This window comes from Exophiala oligosperma (genome assembly GCF_000835515.1).
Source record: "Exophiala oligosperma strain CBS 72588 unplaced genomic scaffold supercont1.1, whole genome shotgun sequence".
Classification (NCBI taxonomy): Eukaryota; Fungi; Ascomycota; class Eurotiomycetes; order Chaetothyriales; family Herpotrichiellaceae; genus Exophiala; species Exophiala oligosperma.
Genome location: NW_015622818.1, coordinates 2,434,502 through 2,455,795, shown reverse-complemented (window position 1 = coordinate 2,455,795; position 21,294 = coordinate 2,434,502). Strand labels below are relative to the sequence as shown.

The 21,294-nt window shown below is 51.3% G+C and overlaps 8 protein-coding genes across 8 annotated transcripts; 3 read left to right on the top strand and 5 right to left on the bottom strand.

Annotated features, from left to right (window-relative positions):
* Positions 1–3,299: 3,299 nt before the first annotated feature.
* PV06_00854 (uncharacterized protein) lies at positions 3,300–5,064 on the bottom strand. The gene is made up of 3 exons (XM_016401410.1): positions 4,655–5,064; positions 3,950–4,590; positions 3,300–3,889 (listed from the first exon to the last, which is right to left on the bottom strand). The coding sequence occupies exons 1-3, from the start codon at positions 4,804–4,806 to the stop codon at positions 3,456–3,458; spliced, it is 1,227 nt and encodes a 408-aa protein (XP_016268463.1). The 5' UTR covers positions 4,807–5,064; the 3' UTR covers positions 3,300–3,455.
* A 368-nt stretch (positions 5,065–5,432) lies between these two features.
* On the top strand, positions 5,433–6,044 carry PV06_00853 (uncharacterized protein). The gene is made up of 2 exons (XM_016401409.1): positions 5,433–5,747; positions 5,864–6,044. Exons 1-2 carry the CDS (start codon positions 5,520–5,522, stop codon positions 5,969–5,971), a joined length of 336 nt encoding a protein of 111 aa, XP_016268462.1. The 5' UTR covers positions 5,433–5,519; the 3' UTR covers positions 5,972–6,044.
* Positions 6,045–6,264: 220 nt separating this feature from the next.
* Positions 6,265–8,391, top strand: PV06_00852 (uncharacterized protein; the record flags this gene model as incomplete). The annotated part of the gene is made up of 2 exons (XM_016401408.1): positions 6,265–6,516; positions 6,687–8,391. 2 exons carry the CDS (start codon positions 6,265–6,267, stop codon positions 7,707–7,709), a joined length of 1,275 nt encoding a protein of 424 aa, XP_016268461.1. The 3' UTR covers positions 7,710–8,391.
* PV06_00851 (uncharacterized protein) lies at positions 7,617–10,297 on the bottom strand. The gene has a single exon (XM_016401407.1). It carries the CDS (start codon positions 10,114–10,116, stop codon positions 7,957–7,959), a length of 2,160 nt encoding a protein of 719 aa, XP_016268460.1. The 5' UTR covers positions 10,117–10,297; the 3' UTR covers positions 7,617–7,956.
* Positions 10,298–10,412: 115 nt separating this feature from the next.
* Positions 10,413–13,128, top strand: PV06_00850 (ATP synthase subunit alpha, mitochondrial). The gene is made up of 5 exons (XM_016401406.1): positions 10,413–10,593; positions 10,752–11,099; positions 11,148–11,615; positions 12,113–12,892; positions 12,950–13,128. Exons 1-4 carry the CDS (start codon positions 10,519–10,521, stop codon positions 12,890–12,892), a joined length of 1,671 nt encoding a protein of 556 aa, XP_016268459.1. The 5' UTR covers positions 10,413–10,518; the 3' UTR covers positions 12,950–13,128.
* Positions 13,129–13,556: 428 nt separating this feature from the next.
* On the bottom strand, positions 13,557–15,946 carry PV06_00849 (uncharacterized protein). Its single transcript, XM_016401405.1, has 3 exons — positions 15,604–15,946; positions 15,075–15,537; positions 13,557–15,017 (listed from the first exon to the last, which is right to left on the bottom strand). Exons 1-3 carry the CDS (start codon positions 15,779–15,781, stop codon positions 13,727–13,729), a joined length of 1,932 nt encoding a protein of 643 aa, XP_016268458.1. The 5' UTR covers positions 15,782–15,946; the 3' UTR covers positions 13,557–13,726.
* An 805-nt stretch (positions 15,947–16,751) lies between these two features.
* PV06_00848 (uncharacterized protein) lies at positions 16,752–17,669 on the bottom strand (the record flags this gene model as incomplete). Its single annotated transcript, XM_016401404.1, has 1 exon — positions 16,752–17,669. One exon carries the CDS (start codon positions 17,667–17,669, stop codon positions 16,875–16,877), a length of 795 nt encoding a protein of 264 aa, XP_016268457.1. The 3' UTR covers positions 16,752–16,874.
* Positions 17,670–19,648: 1,979 nt separating this feature from the next.
* On the bottom strand, positions 19,649–21,203 carry PV06_00847 (uncharacterized protein). Its single transcript, XM_016401403.1, has 3 exons — positions 21,051–21,203; positions 20,493–20,987; positions 19,649–20,434 (listed from the first exon to the last, which is right to left on the bottom strand). Exons 1-3 carry the CDS (start codon positions 21,110–21,112, stop codon positions 20,107–20,109), a joined length of 885 nt encoding a protein of 294 aa, XP_016268456.1. The 5' UTR covers positions 21,113–21,203; the 3' UTR covers positions 19,649–20,106.
* Positions 21,204–21,294: the final 91 nt, after the last annotated feature.

Below are 21,294 nucleotides of genomic sequence, written 5' to 3'. Positions count from 1 at the left end.
GGTCTAGATCGTTCAATACAATACACGACTGTTGTTGTTGTTGTGGGAACAAAAGAAGCGTAGTAGGAGTAGAAGGTAACTCTTCGTACTGCTCCGAAAATACCTTGTAGTCTTCCCCGAGAGTCTCATCGTCAAGTCTATCGCTCTGTCTGGCGCGCTCTTTGACCATGGAGACTGATAAGCTCGGGTCAAGGTATCGTTCGAACCCGAACCTGAGCAGTGATGGAACTTGTAGCCTTTCGGCGACCTGGCGCGGATTGAATGCCAGGGCGGTGATCTGTCCGTCAACAGCGGCGTTCGACGATTGTGAAGAAGACGTAATTCTCTTCTCGAGAGAGTGGAGTAGCACAATCCGACCGTCAAACCCAATGTCATGAACCGCCATGTCCGAGTCGTTGGTGAGGATGGCACAGCCTCCGGATTCCTTTGCGAGCATGGCACAGAATATGTCGGCTTCACCATTGACCACTTGCACGGTGTCCCGCCATTTGCCACTCTTCTGCAGAGATTCGATGACGCTGGCGACCATGAATGGAGGTGCGGGAAGTGTCAGTTTCCGGCTCGATATTATGGCCGTGCTCCAGAGCGCCTTGTCGTAATTTATGTCCGGAAGAGTTGGCAGGGAAGGGAAGTCCGGAAATGTCTTGCGATACGCATCGAGTTGTTGGCGAAGTTTCTCCATTCGCTCGAGGCGCACTTCACGCTTGGATACCGGCAAGGCGCCATCGAAGAATAGTCTTTGGATTTCAACTCCCCGAGCGTCGAGGTCAAGGAGGAACCTAGTGATGCATTGGTTGATCTCTTCATAGCTCGGCTGTTGGGCGATGAGAGTGGGACTGTTTGAAATTTTGTAAGCTAGGAGTTTGTTGTATATGTAATAGACGAGAGATGGACCGTCAATGATCAACGAGGTAATCGGCTTTGTTTCTTGCTGTGAAGAAGACTGCGAGGCTGATGATAGTGTAGTGCGCTCCGCGTAAGGAAGCAGATCTTGGGAGAGTCGAGGGATTCCCATCTTTGGTACTGAGTTATTGCGTGTTTATCCATTCTTGGGTGAAGTCAAGATACCGAGGGACTATATATGGCAGCACCTTTGTACAAACACAACGTCTTGAAAGTGCACATACTTCATATCGAATACGAATACTCGTACATCTTCGCCTGTAAATTTCGAACATGTTGGAAGAAAACTGCGCTAACCCAGAGGAAGCTAGCTTGGTTAATTATCATTGGTTGACTGTTCAGACTCACCGTGTGAGAGTACCAAGGTAGGTATTTTGAATTGATGAGAGTGCACGGAGTATCGTAGTCAACATGCGTATGGCGGATTAGGTAGAATACCAGCTGGCTACTCAAGGCATGCAGAAGTCCCAATAACGTGACTAGCCGCTCGGAGGACAGGTTACGCGTGGAGCCTGTATCAAGCAACACCCCCGTATGGGGTAGTCGTCCGGGGTCTTGCTGGGCAGGCTTCGAACGTCCGCGACTGTCTCAAATCCGAGACCGGCCATTGAGTCCGATTTACTTTCGAATTCCGACTTCGATTCAACTCTTGATAATCAACTTCAACATTGCCATGATGGAGTGAAATTTCGCCGGTACCGGACCGATTTGCCGCCGGTATACCAGCCTGGCCAAAGATGCATTATCAATGGTAAGAAAAGGGAACTTTGTATTGCTTAACCTGATATAAAGGCTCAAACCTGGCAGAGGTAAGCTGTTGCTCGAAGGAATCCCAGCTAAATCATTTTTCTCCTATCTTTTTCCCTATATTGCATCGGCAAGAACACTACCTCCGTCAGCCAGATTTAGAACCATGGCGGCTTCTATACTCGAACTTGATGCCCCCGATCTTTTGCCAGGAGCAACTCGCGACCTCGCGGCCTTTATATCGACTCTCTCCTACGAACAGATCCCTGCGGACGTTGTCATTTACGTGAAGGAACTCATCTTGGATAATCTGGGTGTTATTATCTTCGGAAACCAGACGCCATGGGGTAGAATGGTCGCGGAAATGGCAATGGAGGAAGACTGCAAGCCTTGCTCTACCATATTCGGTGGAAGCAACAAGACATCTGCCTCACTAGCGGCTCTAGCCAATGGAACAGGTGGCCATGGTTTCGAGTTTGACGAGATTCACCCTGACGGAGGACATCATCCTGGCTCGATCATAATCCCGGTCGTACTGGCACTCGCCGAGAGTGAGGGCACCTGCAGCGGCCGCGATTTCATAACCTCTACGGTTGCTGCGTACGAGGTCGGTCTCCGAATCGGCATGGCAACAGGCTCTGGGTTGTTTTATCGTGGACACCATCCCCAAGGGAGTACGGGCGTCTTCACAGCGGCGGCAGCCGCTTCAAAGGTCATCGGTCTTGACACGGAGAAGACACAGAATGCACTGGGAATCGCTGGCTCGTTTGCCTCTGGATTGATGGCCGCCCAAGAGGGGTCCATGGTGAAACGAATGCATGCAGGAGTGGCTGCCCAGAATGGAATCAACGGAGCTTTGCTTGCCCGCAAAGGCTTCACTGGTATTCACAACGTTCTGGAAGCGTCATTCGGCGGGTTCCTCCAGACATTCAGTAGCTCTCCGGCTGCGGAACATCTCCTTGCTGGCCTCGGATCGAGATGGGAGACGCTCAATGTCGCCTACAAGCCATATGCCACGGTCGCCAGTATACACACGGCGCTCGACGGGCTGGTCGTTATTATGCGTGATAGCGGTCTTAGCGCCGAGGACATTGAAAAGATCGATGTTGGATGCTCCAAGGTGACTTATCGTCACTGTGCCTGGGAATACAAGCCCCTCGGGTTGATCTCAGCTCAGATGAATTTATTCTATTGCCTGGCAGTGGTTGCCATCGATGGAGATGCCGGCATACATCAATTTAGCAACGATCGGTTGAATGATAGGCGAGTTCTTGACATGGTTCCTCGAATGCATGCTCATATTGACAATGAGATCGATGCCATGGGCCGCTCGTTCCGTCATGGGTGTACGATCACGCTCACGACAAAGGATGGCCGATTGTTCAAACGAAGGGAACTTCATCGAAGGGGCACCAGGGAGAACCCACCACAGCCTGGGGACATTGAAGAGAAGTTCCGGACATTAGCTGGCACTGTCATGGATGAGAAAACCATTTCGAGCATCTGGTCTTTCATACAAGATCTTGAGAAAAAGGAGATGCTCGATGACTTGTTTCATTCCCTTGGCAGAAGCAAGTGAGAAGAGTTCCAGATGAGAAATCGCATTGTTCGTGTAAAAAGATAGAACAGAATGAGAGGGAGAGAGAGAAAAGCCGGATTCGACCCGTTTCTAATTCGCTGTATTTCTGTGGCGAAGCACATCTACCTACCTCGTACCGATTCTCTTCTTCTTACGGAGTATCTAAGGACACTGGCAAAGGTGTAGGTGACATCGTAAGGCGTACCATGACGCCTTCTCTCTCTCTCTATGGAGGACTCTGTGTCTCTGGTAGAGATGCTGTCGGACTTGCTGATTCCGAACTCGACCCCGAGATGCCACGTTTGAAGATCATCATCTCCACAGCTATACCTGGCCCAAAGGCGCATCCGACAATGTGCTCGGTGGTATCTCCCTTCAGTAGCTGTTTCATTACACTGAAGATGGTTGCACTGGAACTGTTTCCATGCGAAATGTATATCTCATAACTGGCGCGAAGATGTTCAGGTTTTAGATGCATGGTCTTCTCAACTCCAGTGATAATGGTGGAACCACCAGGATGAAGCGCCCAGTCGTAATCGGCAGCTTTGAACTTGCCTGCATCGACCAACTCGGGAATCGATCCGACCAGATCCTCGAACATGGCCGGCACTGCTGCCGATGCAAGCTTGGGAACTCGCTGAGTCAAGACGACTTTCCAACCTAGATCAATGTCAGACGGCAAGCTGTGTCTGTGATGGTGGTGATGAAATCAAAACCTACCGACAGGGTCGACGTCGAATCCGAGATCCTTCTCAGTGTCTTCAATGATTCGGTGATCCCAATCCAGAAGCTCTAGAATCGGCTCTTCATCGTATCGATCGCTGAAGCCATTTCCCAGGACCACAGCGGACGCGCAGTCACTAAAGAGCGCGACACCTATCCTGATCTCCTGATCCTTGTGTATCGAGTCCAGTTCAGATCGAACGAGGGTGCTAGAAACTTCACAGGCAAAGACCAGAATGCGCGCTGGTTTTCGACGGAAGCTGGAGCCAAGAGCGATGTTGGCAGCGGTTCTAAGTGCAGCCAGTCCTCCACTGCAGCCGACTCCATGGAGGAGGACTTTCTCTATGCTCTGGTCCAAGCCGAGCTGCTTGACGACATAGTGATCATAACCAGGATTGGCGGAGTTGGTGCAAGTAGTGGCAACAACGTGCGTGATCTCTGACAGATCACCACCCCATTGTTCCAGAGCTTTGCGGCATGCCTGCACGGACAGCTTCACGCCCTCGTCCAGGAACACCTCGCACAACTCGGCTATTGAAGGGGCTTCAGGCCCGTTGGCGATCGGGTGGTCGATGGTCCCAATCGCTGAACGAGCATCGATGCCGGTGTATTCGTTGATCGTCAGCACTTTGTCAAGTCTGCGACCTGTCAGCGTCTGGAAGATCCCACGGGGGCAGTCAGGCAGGTAGGACAAACGCTTACGCTGGAGAACTGGGATAGTGGCGCTTTGCGAGAGTGGCCAATTGTTCCGGCTTGATCTCGTGAGGAGGATACTCAACGCCGATACCGTGAATATATAAATTAGGTCGCTGGTAGGGCGGTGTGACCTTATTGTGCATTGCAGAGGGCGACATTGCTGTCCTTTGGGCTGCACGATGGTCGTGGTCCTCGCCCAACAAAGCATCAAGCGAGACTCAACAATTTACACCGAATGATGATGACGTGGGTTATTTTGTCTATCGCAATGCTTGAAACACAACTGAAACCGAGGTTTAAGCCATGAACGAGGGTGGTTACGAGTAATGAGCGACAATAAGGAGAGCTTCCAGATGACTGGAGGCGCCACTTCCAAACCCGCAAAAATCGAGGCACACGAGGGACTGAGAATTGGTAGGTCAGTCCGTACGGAGTACAAGAATGCGAGATGCGAGATGCGAGAGACTTTTGGACTGGTCATTGATGATGATCGTGTCCAAGTGAGCTGGATGCAATGCCGACGAATCAACAGGCGACGATATCACCACACAATCGCCCCGGGGGGGCAGCCTAGGCTAAGTACCGCCCCCGAAAGACCCAATAGATTGAGCCCTGACAGCTGTGGGGGCCATCATAAACCCCCTAATTGAAAGACTCGCAGACTCTAATACCGTAGACCCTCGCACTGCTCCAAGCAAGGTACGGAGTCCAGGCTGGCCCCGACTGGCTCATTCTCCTGTTTACTCAACTTGCCACGAGTTATCTGCACTCGTAATCTTTTCCCAACACATCGAACCCTTCAATGACAATAGCTTGGCGCATGTCCCCCGTGCACGCGGCTCTATTCGGCCTAAGGACGACACTTTAGTCCATGAGCCATACGGATACGACGAGTACATGGACTGCAGTATCTAGGCCTCGCCTTTACGTTCCAGAATCCCTTCGATTCGAACCAATTTCCAGGTTACGCTCCCCCCGGTTTGGGTCAAGAAATGATCTGGACAAGCCTCGTTGCATTACTGCTGTGTACACTTGGTTCCCTCTACTACGTCTCGAGCAAGAGAAGTCCTGGAATTCATCGAAATGGTCAAAAATTAAGGCAAGTTATATCCTTACTACCTACAGATAGGAATACTACGGAGCACAATCCCTACCTAGGTACCCAAGTCATTCATCTACTACCTTTCTAACTCAAAGTACTTTCACAACACCCAGACGTCCACCGGATACTCTTCCCATCGTCGGGAATGCAATCCAATTCCTCAAACCGCGTCACGTATTGTTCGACTGGTTTGTCAAGTGCCAGCAGCTTTTTGGCCATGAAACCTTTGAGATCTCGGTCCCTACGTTGCCGCCTGGGGTGGTCATCAACAGCCCCGAAAACCTGGAGTTTGTCTTGAAGAACGAATCGACAATTACCAAGGGAGAGTTCTTCAGATCAAGATCGTGGGACTTGTTCGGTGAGTAAGCAGAGCACCACAAAAGATCCCTTCGTTTCTGTTCTGTTGTTTGTTTCCTACACAAGGCGCCGCGTGGGCCAGGCAAATGGAGAGGTGAGGGTGAAGAGAGATCGTTAGACTAAGCTGGTTGTTATATTTTTATAAAACTACTCACAAATGTTATGTATGTATACAGGGTACGGCATCATCAACGCCACGGGAGACCTATGGCGAGCTCAACGTAAAGCCGGCCTGAAATTCTTCAGTGGAGCCAACCTGGACGCTCTCGTCGAACATGTCTTGCCCGAAGTATACAACGACATGACGAAGAAACAACTCTCGCAGGCAGCGAAGGACGGCACCGTCGTCGATTTACAACAAATCTTTCACGACCTCACGACCACTGTCGTCGGACACATGGCATACGATGTAAGAGACTACGTTACTATATAATGACCTTTTTTGCCCTCTTTCTCATAACCCTCCCCTTCCTCCTCATCCCCCTTGTTTTTGGTCCAAACCCAGGTGCCCAAACTTGAAACCATTCTCACACAACACCATCTGACTTTTTGTTGCCTTCTGCTGTTGTTGTACCAAAGATGGAAATATCAGCCTCGTCTCCCTTCAGCAGAGCCTTTGACCACGCCTCGTCCCACATCAGCCTCCGATTTCAAAACCCCCTCTACCGTCTCACCGAAGTCTTTTCGGGGTCCGACTTCCGCGACTCCCTGGCCACTGTCAAGCAATTCGGTCGTCAGATCGTTTCCAACGCACGTCGACGCCGGTCGCGAGCCGCGTTCGAGAGCCTCATCACCGACGACCCCATCCCGGAGGACGCCTTTGGTGGTACGTTGATCGACTCGCTCATCGAGTCCCTTGCCGACCCTCTAGTGGTCGCCGACGCCGCCCTCAATTTTTTGTCCGCGGGCCGCGACACCACGGCCCAGTCGCTCACTTGGACCTTGTACGCTTTGTTGCGCCACCGGACCGCCCTCGAGGACCTCAGGGCCGAGGTCACCACCAAAATCCCCGACGTTGTCGAGAACGACGCCGAGGCCGCCCTCGACGTGGCATCCCTGCAACCCACGAACCTCCCGCTGACGCTCGCCACCTTTTACGAGGCCCTCCGTCTCCACCCTCCCGTTCCCTTTGAGATCAAACAGACGGCGACGGACAAACCACCCGTCACGCTCCCGGACGGGACCTACCTCCCTCCCGGCGCCGTGGTGGTCTGGTGCATCCACGCCTTCAACCGGGCGAGAGAGGTGTTCGGCGACGACTCGCACCTCTTCAGACCGCGGCGGTGGCTCGACGACGACCGCAGCCGCAGCGGGCACAACTTCACACCCAAGTCACCGTTCGAGTTTCCTGTCTTCAACGGCGGGCCGAGGGCGTGTCTGGGCAAGAAGATGGCAGAGGTCATGGCCGTGTGGGTCTTGGTCAGGATCTGTACGGAATGGGAATTTGACGAGGTCCTCGCCGACGGGTACGCAGCGACAAGCAACGGTAACGTCCAAAACGAACACGTCCTCCTACCCGACAGAGTGAGTGCGAACAGTCTGACCTTGCCAATGGAGGGAGGCTTGCCTTGCAGGGTCAGGGTCAGGAAACAGTCAAGTTGAACATGATCACGACTACGCGAGACCAGGTGAGGAAAAAAGAGGTTTCCAAAGATTTCTGTACAAAATGGTATCTTGTTTGGATCTCCTTGCCGATCGTCGATCCATCAATCCCGAAAGAGACACAAAATAAGAATCCCCAGGAACCTTTGCTCAATTCACGCGTGAATCACCCAGGGAGCTTCACGTTCGGTTCGGCAAAGAAAGAATCAAAATTTACAAGCTCCAATTCCCATCAGAACCGAAAGAATCATGGCTCATCATCGTCCGTTGCAACGCTGGTATATGCCATTCCACCAGCGCCCCTCCGAAGTCTCAGAGGTACATCGTACATATGTGCGTAATCCACCACTTCGCCGCCGAGGAAGCCCTCTCCATTCTTCCTCTTGCCAAAAACCGGTGCCGGATCGCACCAGAAATCCTTGCAGTTGCCGATGATACCGCGACTGAAGGAATTCGAATTTCGAGACCGGAGTTTGCCATGCGAGGCATCTGACGCGGTGGCTAAGAACGCATCGAGACCAATAATCTTCTTCCAGCGTGAAAGGCAACCCTCGGGACGTCGTGGGACAGGGTTGATCCGTGTTGAAGCAGCCGCTGTGTCGTTGAGGGAGGACGTGGCTGTCGTAACACCCTGCGTGACCGGTCGTACGTGCTGCGGCAGCAAAGGTGCGTTCTCATGAGAGTGCTCATGCCGTTTCATGTTCTCATAAGTTGTCTGGTTTTTGGATATCTGTACCGACTGCACAACTATCAACATCGTCACCCAGACGAGCTGAAGCACGGCCCAAAACGCAAGAGCTACAGTCCAGGGATCGCGGAGCACGAACCCGCAAAGTCCAGGGCCAAGAATGTTGCACTTCGACACAGCGTCCTCACTCGGAGTGGGGAGCACAGAGAGGTAGGCGAGCACCAGTCGGACATAAAGGATAATGCCCACCTCCAAACAAAGGATGTAGATGTAGAAGTGGCGCAAGTTGTTATTTCCGACGCAATTATGTATCCATGGGCAATGGTGATCTTGTTTGGCCACACAGCGATGGCAGCGGCGGCAGTGTTTGGACCTTAGTGGCTTGCGAACCATGCATTGAACACAAAAGTTTTCTTCGTCAAATTTCCAGAGCGAGAAGAGCTCTTCAATCATGGCGCGTTGCTGGTTCCGTGAGGCCAACTTAGGAACCCAACCGGGATCCTGGAACATAGAGAGGAAGTAGAAGTAGCTCGTGCCGGCATAGAAAACCGCAAACGAGAGATTTGACAACAGATTTGAGGAAAATGTGGCAGGTAGTATCGCGGTGAGATAGTTGAAGCCGACCCAAAATAACGTGCCAGCAAAAATGCCTGCCAGATAGGGTGTTTTATGGATGGTGTGATATTCGAGGTGACTGATCATGGCAATTCGTTGTGCAATGTATTGCATTCCCAAGCACACCACCAAAAAGATCGGGAGACCAATGAAGATGCTGAGGTGACTAATGATATAAAGACCGATCGGGATGATTGTGAAAGGATAGAGGAAGAAAAACTTGGCCATCGCAGATCGATCACGAACTACAGTGTGTAGGCCAAGTGGGAGAGTCTTGACATTGCCCGAGGCATCATAACCATGGTCGGCTAACGAACGATGATACACTCGTTTCGTATTCATCTCATCGGCACAGACGTTTGGTGTTTTGCCCTCGTTGGTCTTTGCAGATCTGTCCGCTCCGTATTCCAGCAGTTTATCCAAGCAGGCTTTGGAGCCCTTGACCAGAGCCCAGTGTATAGGGGTATAGCCATTATCATCTCTTGCATTCACGTTCGCTCCCCAGCGCAAAAGGAGGTCAACACAGGCAGGCCAGCCTTTGTATCCTGCCCACATCAAGCTTGTGTGTCCTTGAGGGTCCGGAATGTCCACAGGTATATTCTGATGCAGCAGGAGAATCATCAGGAGGGCATTCCCGTCGATGGTTGCCAGATGGAGGATGTTGTAGCCTTGCCCGTCGGTCAATAGAGGATCAGCGCCGTTTTGCAGCAGGAGATTGACGATGTAGAAATGACATCTCTGAGAAGCCCACATAACAGCCGTCGCATTAGACTCTCCTCCTTTCGCGTTGACGTCTGCACCTTGTTCTAGTAGGTATTTACACACGGCATATTGATTGTTGATGGCAGCCCAATGAAGGGGGGTGATGCCCTCTTCATCCTTGTACGACGCAGTATATTTCCCAGACTGGATCATCTTCTGAATGAATTCGAGAGCGCCAATGCGGGCGCATTGCATAATATCCTCCTCCAAAGGGAGACCTCGTTCTGCTGAACCATTCTGTACTGGTTCGAGTTCAACATCTTCAGAGGTTACTTTCGGGGAAGCCGCTTTGTCTTTAGACGGCGGAGGAAGGGACGACTTTTGAGGGTTGGGGGTCGACATGGCGCGGTCTTCTTGGGTTTCTCGTTGTACATGTAAACATACTGACTCTTAGATGACTTCCATGAGACGATACGCAGCCGTTATGCAGAAAAAGATACCTCCTGAATCCTGCCTGGTCAAGTCCACTCAGCCACAGAGCCATTCGTAAGAAAGTTGGAGCACATGGAGCATTACTACTCCGCCGTATGTACGACGTGCGCGCCCTTGTGCTTCGAAGCAGAATATTCTTCACGTGACTTTTAGTCGCTTGGCAGGCCTTGCAATCCCGAAGTCCAGGAGAGCTAAGGTATTCTTCACCTTTCACCTCAGTGTATCAATCTCCTCTCCCCTCTCGTTTGAGCCATCTCATTTCGCCTTTTGCTTCTCGGAGGTCCTTTATATCAAGCTTCGCGAGTAGGCAAGATGATGTCGAGGAACGTTCTACGCCAGTCCGGCCGCATTGCCGGTGCTATTTCAGCATCGGGAAGAATAGCTGCGGTAAGCTCAAATTCTCCTCTGTTCGAGCCTGGAAGCTTCGAAAGCATCTCTATGACCATCGACTAGCTGGCGAAACTGTTTTCCAAGCTTCAGATCGCAATATCAGCCGCTTCGAATCCCAAATTCGAGAGTTCCCGGCTAATCAAAATCTTTGCTAGTCCCGTGTCGCTGCTCCCGCACCTTTCAATGCCGCCTCAAAACAGGTTCGATCATACGCTGCCGATGCTAAAGCTTCTCCTACCGAAGTCTCCTCCATCCTCGAGCAAAGAATCCGCGGAGTTCAAGAGGAGGCAGGCCTCGCTGAGACTGGCCGTGTTTTGTCCGTCGGTGACGGTATCGCCCGTGTTCATGGCATGAGCAATGTCCAGGCCGAAGAGCTGGTCGAATTCGCTTCCGGTGTCAAGGGCATGTGCATGAACTTGGAAGCAGGCCAAGTCGGTGTTGTGCTTTTCGGTTCCGATCGTCTCGTCAGAGAAGGAGAAACTGTTAAGCGTACCGGCCAGATTGTAGGATCACCCGGATTCAATGGGAGATGTTGAGCTAAATGATACTAGGTCGATGTTCCGGTTGGTGAGGCTATGCTTGGTCGTGTCGTCGATGCTCTCGGTAACCCGATCGATGGCAAGGGCCCCATCAAGACCACCGAGAGACGTCGTGCTCAAATCAAGGCCCCCGGTATCCTTCCTCGTCAATCTGTCAACCAGCCAGTCCAGACTGGCCTCAAGTCTGTCGACGCCATGGTGCCGATCGGTCGTGGTCAGCGTGAGTTGATCATTGGTGATCGTCAGACCGGAAAGACTGCCGTCGCTCTTGATGCCATGTTGAACCAGAAGAGATGGAACTCTGGTAATGACGAGACCAAGAAGCTCTACTGTGTCTACGTGGCTGTTGGTCAGAAGCGATCTACTGTCGCTCAGCTTGTCAAGACTCTTGAGGAGAACGATGCTATGAAGTACAGCATCGTTGTTGCGGCCACGGCTTCTGAAGCTGCTCCTCTGCAGTACATTGCTCCTTTCACTGGTGTAAGTTTTTTCCACTTTCATTTCCCCTTCATTGTAGCAAGGACCACATTGTTCGCTCGGAAGATCGGAAGGGTGTCCTTCCTGGACTCATTTTACTGTTCCTTGCAGCTGGATCGGTTGTCTTTCTGGAGCTCGCCCTCCCCATGTATATTTCACGGCTACGCCTCACCTGCTCTGAAAGTCTGAAGGATCATGAAGATAATTGGAAGCACCGCGAGAAAAAACGCCTTTCTTCTGGCAGCTTCCGATGTTGGCGATCCTGACTGGACCACCATTGCTATCTCGCCACTAATTGTCTCTCGCCATTTTTGAAGCCACGCATCGTCTTCAACTAATATCTAGCAACTCAACCAATGACTTGTTCACGACTACTTCCCATCGACTATTTTCTCGGCTGTCTAGTTCTTGGCACTGCATTTCCTCCATCTCGTCGTCGCTTTCCTACTTTTCCTACTTTTTTGACCTCCACGAACCTTTACTGACTACTTTTGTTATAGACATCTATTGCTGAGTGGTTCAGAGACAATGGCAAGCATGCCCTAATTATCCATGATGACCTGTCGAAACAAGCTGTTGCATACAGACAAATGTCCCTGCTTCTTCGCCGTCCTCCAGGACGTGAAGCGTATCCTGGCGACGTGTTTTATCTTCATTCCAGACTCTTGGAGCGTGCGGCGAAGATGAACAGCAAGCTCGGTGGAGGATCCTTGACAGCTCTGCCTATCATCGAAACTCAAGGCGGCGATGTGTCTGCATACATTCCAACGAACGTTATCTCAATCACCGACGGTCAGATCTTTTTGGAAGGTGAACTTTTCTACAAGGGTGTTCGGCCTGCTATCAATGTCGGACTTTCTGTTTCACGCGTCGGTTCAGCTGCACAGCTCAAAGCCATGAAGCAAGTTGCTGGTTCTCTGAAGCTTTTCTTGGCCCAATACCGAGAAGTCGCCGCTTTCGCCCAGTTTGGTTCCGATCTTGATGCTGCCACTAAGCAGACCCTCAACCGTGGTGAACGTCTTACCGAGCTCTTGAAGCAGAAGCAATACTCACCCATGGCTGTCAATGAGATGGTTCCTCTTATCTACGCTGGTGTCAACGGACACTTGGACAGCGTTCCAGTCAGCAAGATCCTTCAATGGGAGTCTGATTTCCTCGCCTACTTGAAGGCTGATCAAGCTGAGCTTTTGGCAAGTATTGACAAGGAGGGTCAATTGAGCAAGGACCTCGAGCAACAGCTGAAGGAGGTCGTCGTCAGCTTCACCAAGAGCTTCACATAGGTATGTTGTTTTATCTATCCTAGGTGCGATCATTCACTGACCAAATTCGCTCTACAGACGTGTTCCAAAATCGCTTGTACAATTTTCCTGGCTTGGTCAAAAAAAAGAAACACAACCTGAACCAATTTGAGGCCTGAGAGTGGCAAGATGGGCAAGAAGGAAGTGGGTATTAGACAAGAGAGTGTCACATTGTAACTAGTCACATATCAAGTCTTCAATCGATTCCGTTTGTTAAACCGCTGTCTCTTTAACCGTTTCTAGATTCAAGGGTAGAATCGACAATACCTAACGAGAGGACGTTTACCACCATGTTAGTCAATCATGACACTCGCGCAATTCGACCACTCCTTAGATCTGGAGAAACACGAAGAGAATCAAAAGCACCGCTCTGTGCCCAGAAAATGCGCTCCGTAGAAGTCGTTGTGTTCACTACTTTTGTCTGCAGCTTAAAGGGCTGGGGTTAGAATCATACACTCAAAAGCATGATAAAAATCACAAATACTCTCTGTATGGGTAGTGATGATACTATTATGGACCTGTGTGTGTGTGTGTGTGTGTGTGTGTGTGTGTGTGTGTGTGTGTGTGTGTGTTCGTGGGTATGTGTATGTCTATAGAATGCACAATGCTTGCGCAAAGCATTTTGAAATAAAGCTGTACTTATGTAGCACACGCAGTTATATATTAATGCCTAGACATCATCACCCTAGATTAAACATAAATGTATATATACACCGTATCGGCTGGATACCTGGGTATGTATTAGGTCCAATGTATTGGGCCCAAAAAAGAAAGAAACAGAAGGAGGAATTCTACGTCGAAAGTGTCATATCGTGATCATGTCATCTCTCTGGGGCCCCGGGGTCTTTCACCGTCCCGTTTCTGCCTCGACCGCTCTTGTAAACGTTCTTCCTCTCGTTCTCGTTCCCTCTCTTTCCGCCGGTTTCGTTCCTTTTCCCTCGCGGCACGTTCCCGCATGGATTTGGACGGGGTGATGGCGGAGGATGAGGGGCCGAACAATTTCGGTCTGGAACCACCGCCTCCGGCCGTCGTGGCGGTCCCTTTGTTGGGAGATGAGGGGGGCGAGGGCGACGAAGGTGACTTTGCGTCGTCGGTATTGTTGCGGGCTTGCGCTCGAGGTCCGCCGAGGATCTCGTAGCTGTAGGTCGAAGTCCTCTCCGGCGACGACGGCGGGGATGAAGGAGACCACGCCGCCACCGACAGGTGTTGTTGCTGAGTCCAGGGTGCAATGCGGTGGTACGGCGTGGTGGTGTTGGGAGTCGTGATGGTGGATACAGGAGGAACTGTCTGGGCGGATGGCTGTGGTCGTGAACCTTGAGGTCGGAGAGGTGACTTTGGACTACTACTAGTTGCAGTAGTATTACGTGTGAGGCTAGAGTCTGGGAATTGGACTATGCTCGACCGCTTAGAGTCGGCTTCGGGAATTATGGCCAGGTCAAAACGTGTGCGAGATCGGGAGCGGGACCGTGAGCGCCAACGAGAGTGGGTGCGAGAATGTTGTGGCTTTTGTGGGCGGGAGGAGGAGGTGTTGGGACGAGGGCCAGAAGGGCGAGTGGCAGGGGCAGGAATGAAAGGTTGTGGTGGGAGAGGAAGGGGTTTAGTATTGTCGTCATTGTCTTCTCGTTCGTTTTCTTCCTCTTCGGGCTGATCGTCGACAGCTCTGATGGTTGATATGGAGGGCGAGGAAGGGGTAGATTCATATACAGATGTCGGAGATGATGGTGTTTCTCGTGGAGTGATGGCTTCCTCGTCGGATTGACGCCAAGTGGTTGGACTGTGGTGGGATGATGCGGCGTCACTGTCCGAAGTGCACGCCTTTAGTTCGAATGTGGCTGTTTTCTTTTCTTCGGAAGTCTGCGGGAAACTACTGCTAACAGTGGTGGGAGTTTGTGGTGGATGGTGCTGAGGAAAGTTGAGACGGGGTCGGAAAGCGGCTAGGATCCTAGGCGAAGCCTGTGCCAACAGGTGGCGGATCGATGGTAGACAGGCACAGATGATCCCAACGTTCACTTCGACTGTCGACCAGACTGCTATGGATGGGTCGTTTTTCTGCGTGACGATGGCCGAGTACACTGCTGTTAGACGGATGATTGATGCTATACAGACACTGAAAGGGGGAAAGTCAGTCATTCCGAATAGCACCCGTTTCGATCTGAAAACTCACAAGAGCCCAAGGACAAAGATGCAAGACAAGATGCATAGTTGCTGTCTGGGGAGTTGCAATGCCCGCAGCACTGGTATAGGTAAAACGAAGACGATGATGTCTGTGGCAGAGTTGAAAGATGCGTTGAAGAGCCAAAACGCCAGGAAATTGATACACCTGCCGCCCGAGACTTTGTTGTTCCAGCTGAAGTTGATCGGCTGACAGGAGAAAATGCCGACGAAGAAGGCCGTGACTCCGTAGATGGTGATGATGGCGCCCAACGCCCAGCACGCTCGCCTGTACCCGATATCCTTTGAAAATCGAAGATACTGCAATAAAAGGGAGTCTTTGAGGAGTAAGACGGCGAGGTTGTAGGTCAGATTCGACGACCACAGTTGCTTGAGCAGCGTCGTCATGCCACTTCCGGCTTCCGACGACGACGAGGATGATGATGATGATCTCGAAGATACATTGTCGTTGCTCTCTGGTGGTCGCACAATGCATTAGTGCTCTTCTTTACATAGGACAAGGGATATCAATATCAACTTACGTTGATGAGCAACAACTGCCAGCGCTACAGCAGCACCCCATGCAAGTACGATGAGGCCATCATCGGGTCCAACGTGCTTGACGAAAGCAATACGTGCCACAAACCGAACCAGAACAAAACAACCCGATAATGCCCCCAACGCAATGGCCGATGCGACGGCGGATTCGAAAGAAGTCATACTGCTTTTCTGTTCACATTGCTGCTTTTTGGGGAACACGATTTCAAGCCAGAAAAAGAGGTGCTTTTGTGTCTACAAAAAAGGCACGGGGATAGTCGTAGTGCCAGATGAACGAACCCGAAAGTACTGTAAAAATTGAAAAGCCACGAATGTCTCAATATAGGCTGTAGAGACCCAAAAAACACAACGAAAACCCTCAAAGCATCGACAAAAGACTAACATCCGCCTGGCAAAAGCCATGCTGGACACTCACCGTGGCCTTTGCGGCTGCTGTAGCAATTGAACGTGTGCAAACACGAGGTGCGTGGGCAACCATGGTGACACGCACAGATCATCAGGTCCGTTCGCCAGGTCCATTGACAGGTACGGTCGTGTTGAAAGGTTACTGAAGACCATATTCGTCTTGTTGCAGAAAGGTTCTAGAGCTCAACAATGATTGAGGACACTCGCCTTATCTGGACGAAGGGCCCCGTCGTGAAGTAATAGACGAGCATAATGGGATGAAAAATGAAAGAGGCTTTTGTTTACGAGGACGAGAACTTCGTAGTCGCGGATGGAGAGTTTCGGTAGTGTCGACTCTGGATCAAAGTTTCTCCGCATCGTTCCAAGCCAGCCTTCCTCCGCTTCCGACCATTCACGGGCAAGGCTGTGAGCACAGATCAATCACAACAGAAACTAGTCGATCTAGTTATTGATTCTAGACGTCGGGGAAAGGAAAAAACAGAAGAAAAGTTAACCAACGATATCAGTAAGGTAGAACGTATCTGTGGCTTCTAGCCATTTACCTGATTGAGGCGGTTCTAACCTCCGCATCTCAACGGCTAAAGGAGACATGATTCTCTCAGGGTCTGGGTTTCGTGGCCGGCATATCATTTTGTGGATAGGGCATGTAAAAACCTTAGCGTGGTGCAAACCCGTTCGTCTACCCAAGAAAGCTCGGAGCAACAAGTGCCACAATCAAAAAGTCAAGCCATCTTTTGTTTTTGTCCACAGTGGCATCTTGGTGGCTGAACAAAATGCCAAAACGCCTTCGACGTCGGAGGAGTCGATAGGCCAGCCATCGCGCGTCGCCACCGAGTCAACTTTATCACGATCAAGGCTGACAATACTTCTTCTCGCCCATGCAGAGGACAAAGGGGAAACTCCTGATCTCGCCTTGGCCGGGCTGGGTCGGTTTGCCCGCACTACCGAATTCGCCCTCGTACTTTTCCACGGATTTGTCCATGCTCCATGCCCGCACCACTCGAACGTTGACGAAGCCGACCTCGTTCATGAGCTTTTCCATGGCGTCGGCGTTGGTTCCGTGTCTCTCGACGCCCCCCATCTTGGCCTGTGCGTGGAAGGCCTTCGCTTCTGGACCGTAGTCCTCAAAGTCGGTCAGGGCCACCCACCCGTTGCTCTTCAGGCAGCCCAGCATGGTGGTCAAGACCCCCTTGAGGTCCGGAATGTGATGCAGCACCAGGTGCGAGGTGATCAGGTCGAATTTCAGCCGCCGTCCGTCGGGTTCCCGCTCGTCCTGAGGCGGTAGACTTTTGTCCTCGGGGTCTTCGAGAAGGACAGCCACGGGGGTGATGTTGCGGGGCGCGTCGGGTTTCTGTAGTTTCGCCTTGAGCACATCGATCATGCCGGGCGCGGCATCGACGGCCACTATCCTTTTCGCATAGGGAGCCATGATGGACGAGAGGAGGCCTGTGCCGCAGCCGATCTCGAGGACATCTAGACCGGTTTCGCCGGGAGGTTGTCTCAGCGCGGGGAACTTGGCCACTATGGCTTTCAATGCATGTTTGCTGGCCTCGTGGACAAAGGGGTTACTGTCCCACTTGGCTGCTTCGTCGTTGAAGCGGTCATTTCCAGACGCAGCTTTCAGAGACGAGGCAGCTGAAGCCATTGAGAGAGCTCCAAAAAAGAAAGGACGTAGGAAAAAGATGGGCTGGTTTGGTGTTTAGATATCCTTGATAAATTCCACGACGATGCTACAACTCTTGCAAGATTATTTCTGTCTAAGAGAAAGATGTGGCTTCACCCCACGAGAAGATCAGACTTGTGCAAAGATGCCGACGCTCATGATCGTCTCCACTTCAGTATTTTAGTGACGTTTACGAGAGTCTTTGGAGAACAACAACAGCAGCCACTATTTGAACCTCGGGAGAAGACTCCAGGATTCCCCCCCTTCGTTATCACTCCCCGAAACCAGCCATACATGAGTATCAAGGTCGCCGTCTAGGCGTCAAATCGTACGAGAGAGTATTGTGGAAGACTACCTACTGAAGCAGGAAGATCCTCCCTTCACTTCTTCAGGGACTTAAAGTCATCCTTATGCCTGGCGACATAGTCTGCAAAGACCGCCGGCTCCCTCCCTGTATACTTCTTCACATTTCCCCTTGTCTGTGCCAACAATGCCAAATCATACCTTTCCCCGTCCTGCTCTTGCAAGCCGGCGAGATACTGCGCAAGGGGCATCGGCATCTTCGTCGCCATCGACTGCACATAGTTTTCCTTGTCCACATGCTGAATGTCAATATTCTCCCCCGTGACCTCGACAATCGTCTTCCAGATGTCGTTGTTGCTCATGATCTCCGGGCCTTGGACGTACACCAACTCCTTCTGGCCCTGAGAAGGCCTCGTGACGAGCACGCTCCCACACACGCGACCTATGTCCTCAGGGTCAACCGGGTCGAAGAGATTCTCCCTTGCTCGAAACAATCGAACCCGCGCCGGCGACTGTGACCGGTCTAGCTCATTGTTCACAGGATTACTGGCAAAGTAACCCGGTCGCACGGCCGTCAAAGCAAGCCCGGCATCTTCCATGGCGAGCTCCGCCTGGGCGTGTATGAATGGAATAAAGTCGGTCCTCTCGACCGCTCGAAGATCGCCAACTCGTTGCAGACTGGATGAGGAGAGCAGGACCACGTATTCCAGGCCAGCGTCCTTCATGGCTTTGGCGGCGAGTTGCATGGCGGACGCATCTCGCGACGCATACGTGAACACCGCTTTGGCACCCGATTGTCGAACGGCATTCGCAACGGATGTGGCGTCCAATAGATCTGCCTGGACACGCATGAACGCACCGGGTGAATTTTGTTCTTGTTCGGGCGTGAGACCTGAGATTGCCTTGTCCGTGTCTCGCATCGCTAGCCAGACTTTGGCACCTAGAGAATGGGCATAGAGCGCTGCAGCGCTTCCGACGCCCCCTGTTGGACCGAAAACGAGCACGTTGTCGTACTTCATGGTGAGTTGCTACCAAATGCAAGATCGAGTGGTGATGTTCCTGGGTGAGGGCCGTCTACTTGTAGGATGTGTGCTGGTCGCCTGATTTTACGATGCCTGCCTACTCCTTACGGCCAGTAGACTCAACATTGTATTGAGAGCCCTGCAGTCGGATTTTACACGTTCTAGAGGTCTTATCTCCTGGTTATAAGGCGCCTAGGGATAAAGGACCCCCATACCAATCTCTCATTGGGTATCCTTAGAGGACTTCCTATCAAAAGAAAGAAGGATCGTTTCTACGGTGTATAGATGCTATGGGTCGGAGAAACGAGAGCACCTCTCGGGCCCGAATCTCGACCTTCGGCCCCTTCTTTTCTAAATATCAACTCTTGGAGACCATACCTCTATATATGCATCTTCAGCGCGACGAAGAAGGGTTCTGTATCACGATGGGAGGCCTGGCTGCGAGGGAGTGGTAGATAATGATCGACTTCTTGCCGCACCTTCTCTCCGCACGAGAACAGGGCTATACGCATTGGCTGGCGTCTGCTGTGTCATTACTGAGTCTTTCTGGAACATACATTGCATGTTGTGCTTGCCGAGCGCTATGTCCATCTGCTAGAGACGGCGCTTAGATTGCTATATAAGCAAACAACATGACAGCGTTGCAGGTCATCATCAAACCTCTTCAAAACAATTCACAGTGACCGCGATCAAGTCTTCTTTACAAACTTCTCGTCCAATGCATCTGTCACTCATGGCTGTAAGACTTACCGATCTACTTCTTGAGTCTGATTTGCAAGTGCTAACAAAGTGTAGCACAAGCAAGGAATTCGCTCGAATCGGCAAAAGCCAAAGCCGATCACTGGTCCAAAGCCTGGCATTAATCATCCAGAAAAGCCATAGAGCGGACGCAAGCTGAAGCTCTTTTTGCAGACCCGAGAGACACTGTACCAGTATGGGCTCGGCCAGGAGAAGAGCATGAAGGAATTGTCGAAGAGTCAAGGGAAAAGCAGAGGTCGTTGCAGGTCTGATCAATGAGCTGTACAGAATTTTGTTGACAAGTGCTATGAGACATGGCGACAGGTGAAAGGAAGAATTTGGTCAGCGCTCAGAAGTCAATCGCTTTTGTAACAGATGATCCAATATAGCCAACCTATTGGCCAAGTATGACATATTTGACCAGATTGAAATTTCCAACCGTCCAAATCCTCCCTTGACACACGACTTCGCATAAGAGCCTCAACTTCCTCAGGAGTTCTCGTCCTTAGGCACGAGATATACCCATCATAGACCCAGATGAAGGGGACAATAGGCATAAGGTAAGTGAAGAAGAGATGCCAAGGTGAGTGCCAGAAATAGATGGGCGCAATGAGCATAGCCAAAGGCCATAGCAGGCTCACAGTGACAAAGGAAGTAAAGTGACGTGATTGTAGTTCGAAGATGCTGTATAAACCAATTCAGACCTGCAGAATGAGGGAGGTCCGACATGAAAATAACTTACCAGAATCCATCTGATGTCTCGACGGCGTTCTGCAGCACCCTAGCTGCGAGATCATCGTCGAAATGGTGAAAAGATAGACTGAACATTCTCATGATCTTCTTGTCCTTGACCCCAGGAACATTCCGTAGGAGTGTTTCGGCACTAGGAGCGTTCGTGGCATCGACACTCTGCTCAATGTAGCTGATGTTTAGGCTCTTCTTCGCAATGGCCTCCCACGCTTGTACGTGTGGATTGATGTCGGTCAGAACGAACTTTACATCCTCCTTGCCTTCTCTGTGTAGCTGATCGTTGAGGTGTTTCTCGATGTACGGTGTTGGTCCACCGGCTCCGGAGGCAAAGTCGAAGTAGACATAGTCAGAGACTCGAGAGCCGAGGACTTTTGAAAGGACTTGGGAGACCAGGGTGGCAGGTGCAATGGACTGTATGACGGGGAATCTATTGATCCATCCGAGTGTAAGATAGTCTTGAACCTTCTCTCGTAGGGTTTGTGGGAACCTAGAGGTTTGGTCAGTTCGTGTACAAGGCGTGTAGAGCACAATCGCAGGGAGTCATGCTCACCAGGACTGGTCAGCTACTTCAAAGTAGTGCCTCCTAGGGAGCCATGGTCGCGAACTCATCATGGAGAATACTACCACCAGCCACGGCTTTGGCAGCTTCTGAGATGTTTGAAATGTCTTGGTGGAGGATTCATGACCACGACTCTCACCAAACGCACCTGCAACGAAAGTTCACGGAGCATCGTGTTTCATTTCCAATTACCTACAGCACTGCTGAGACGTCATCATTAAGCGTGAGCGACTAG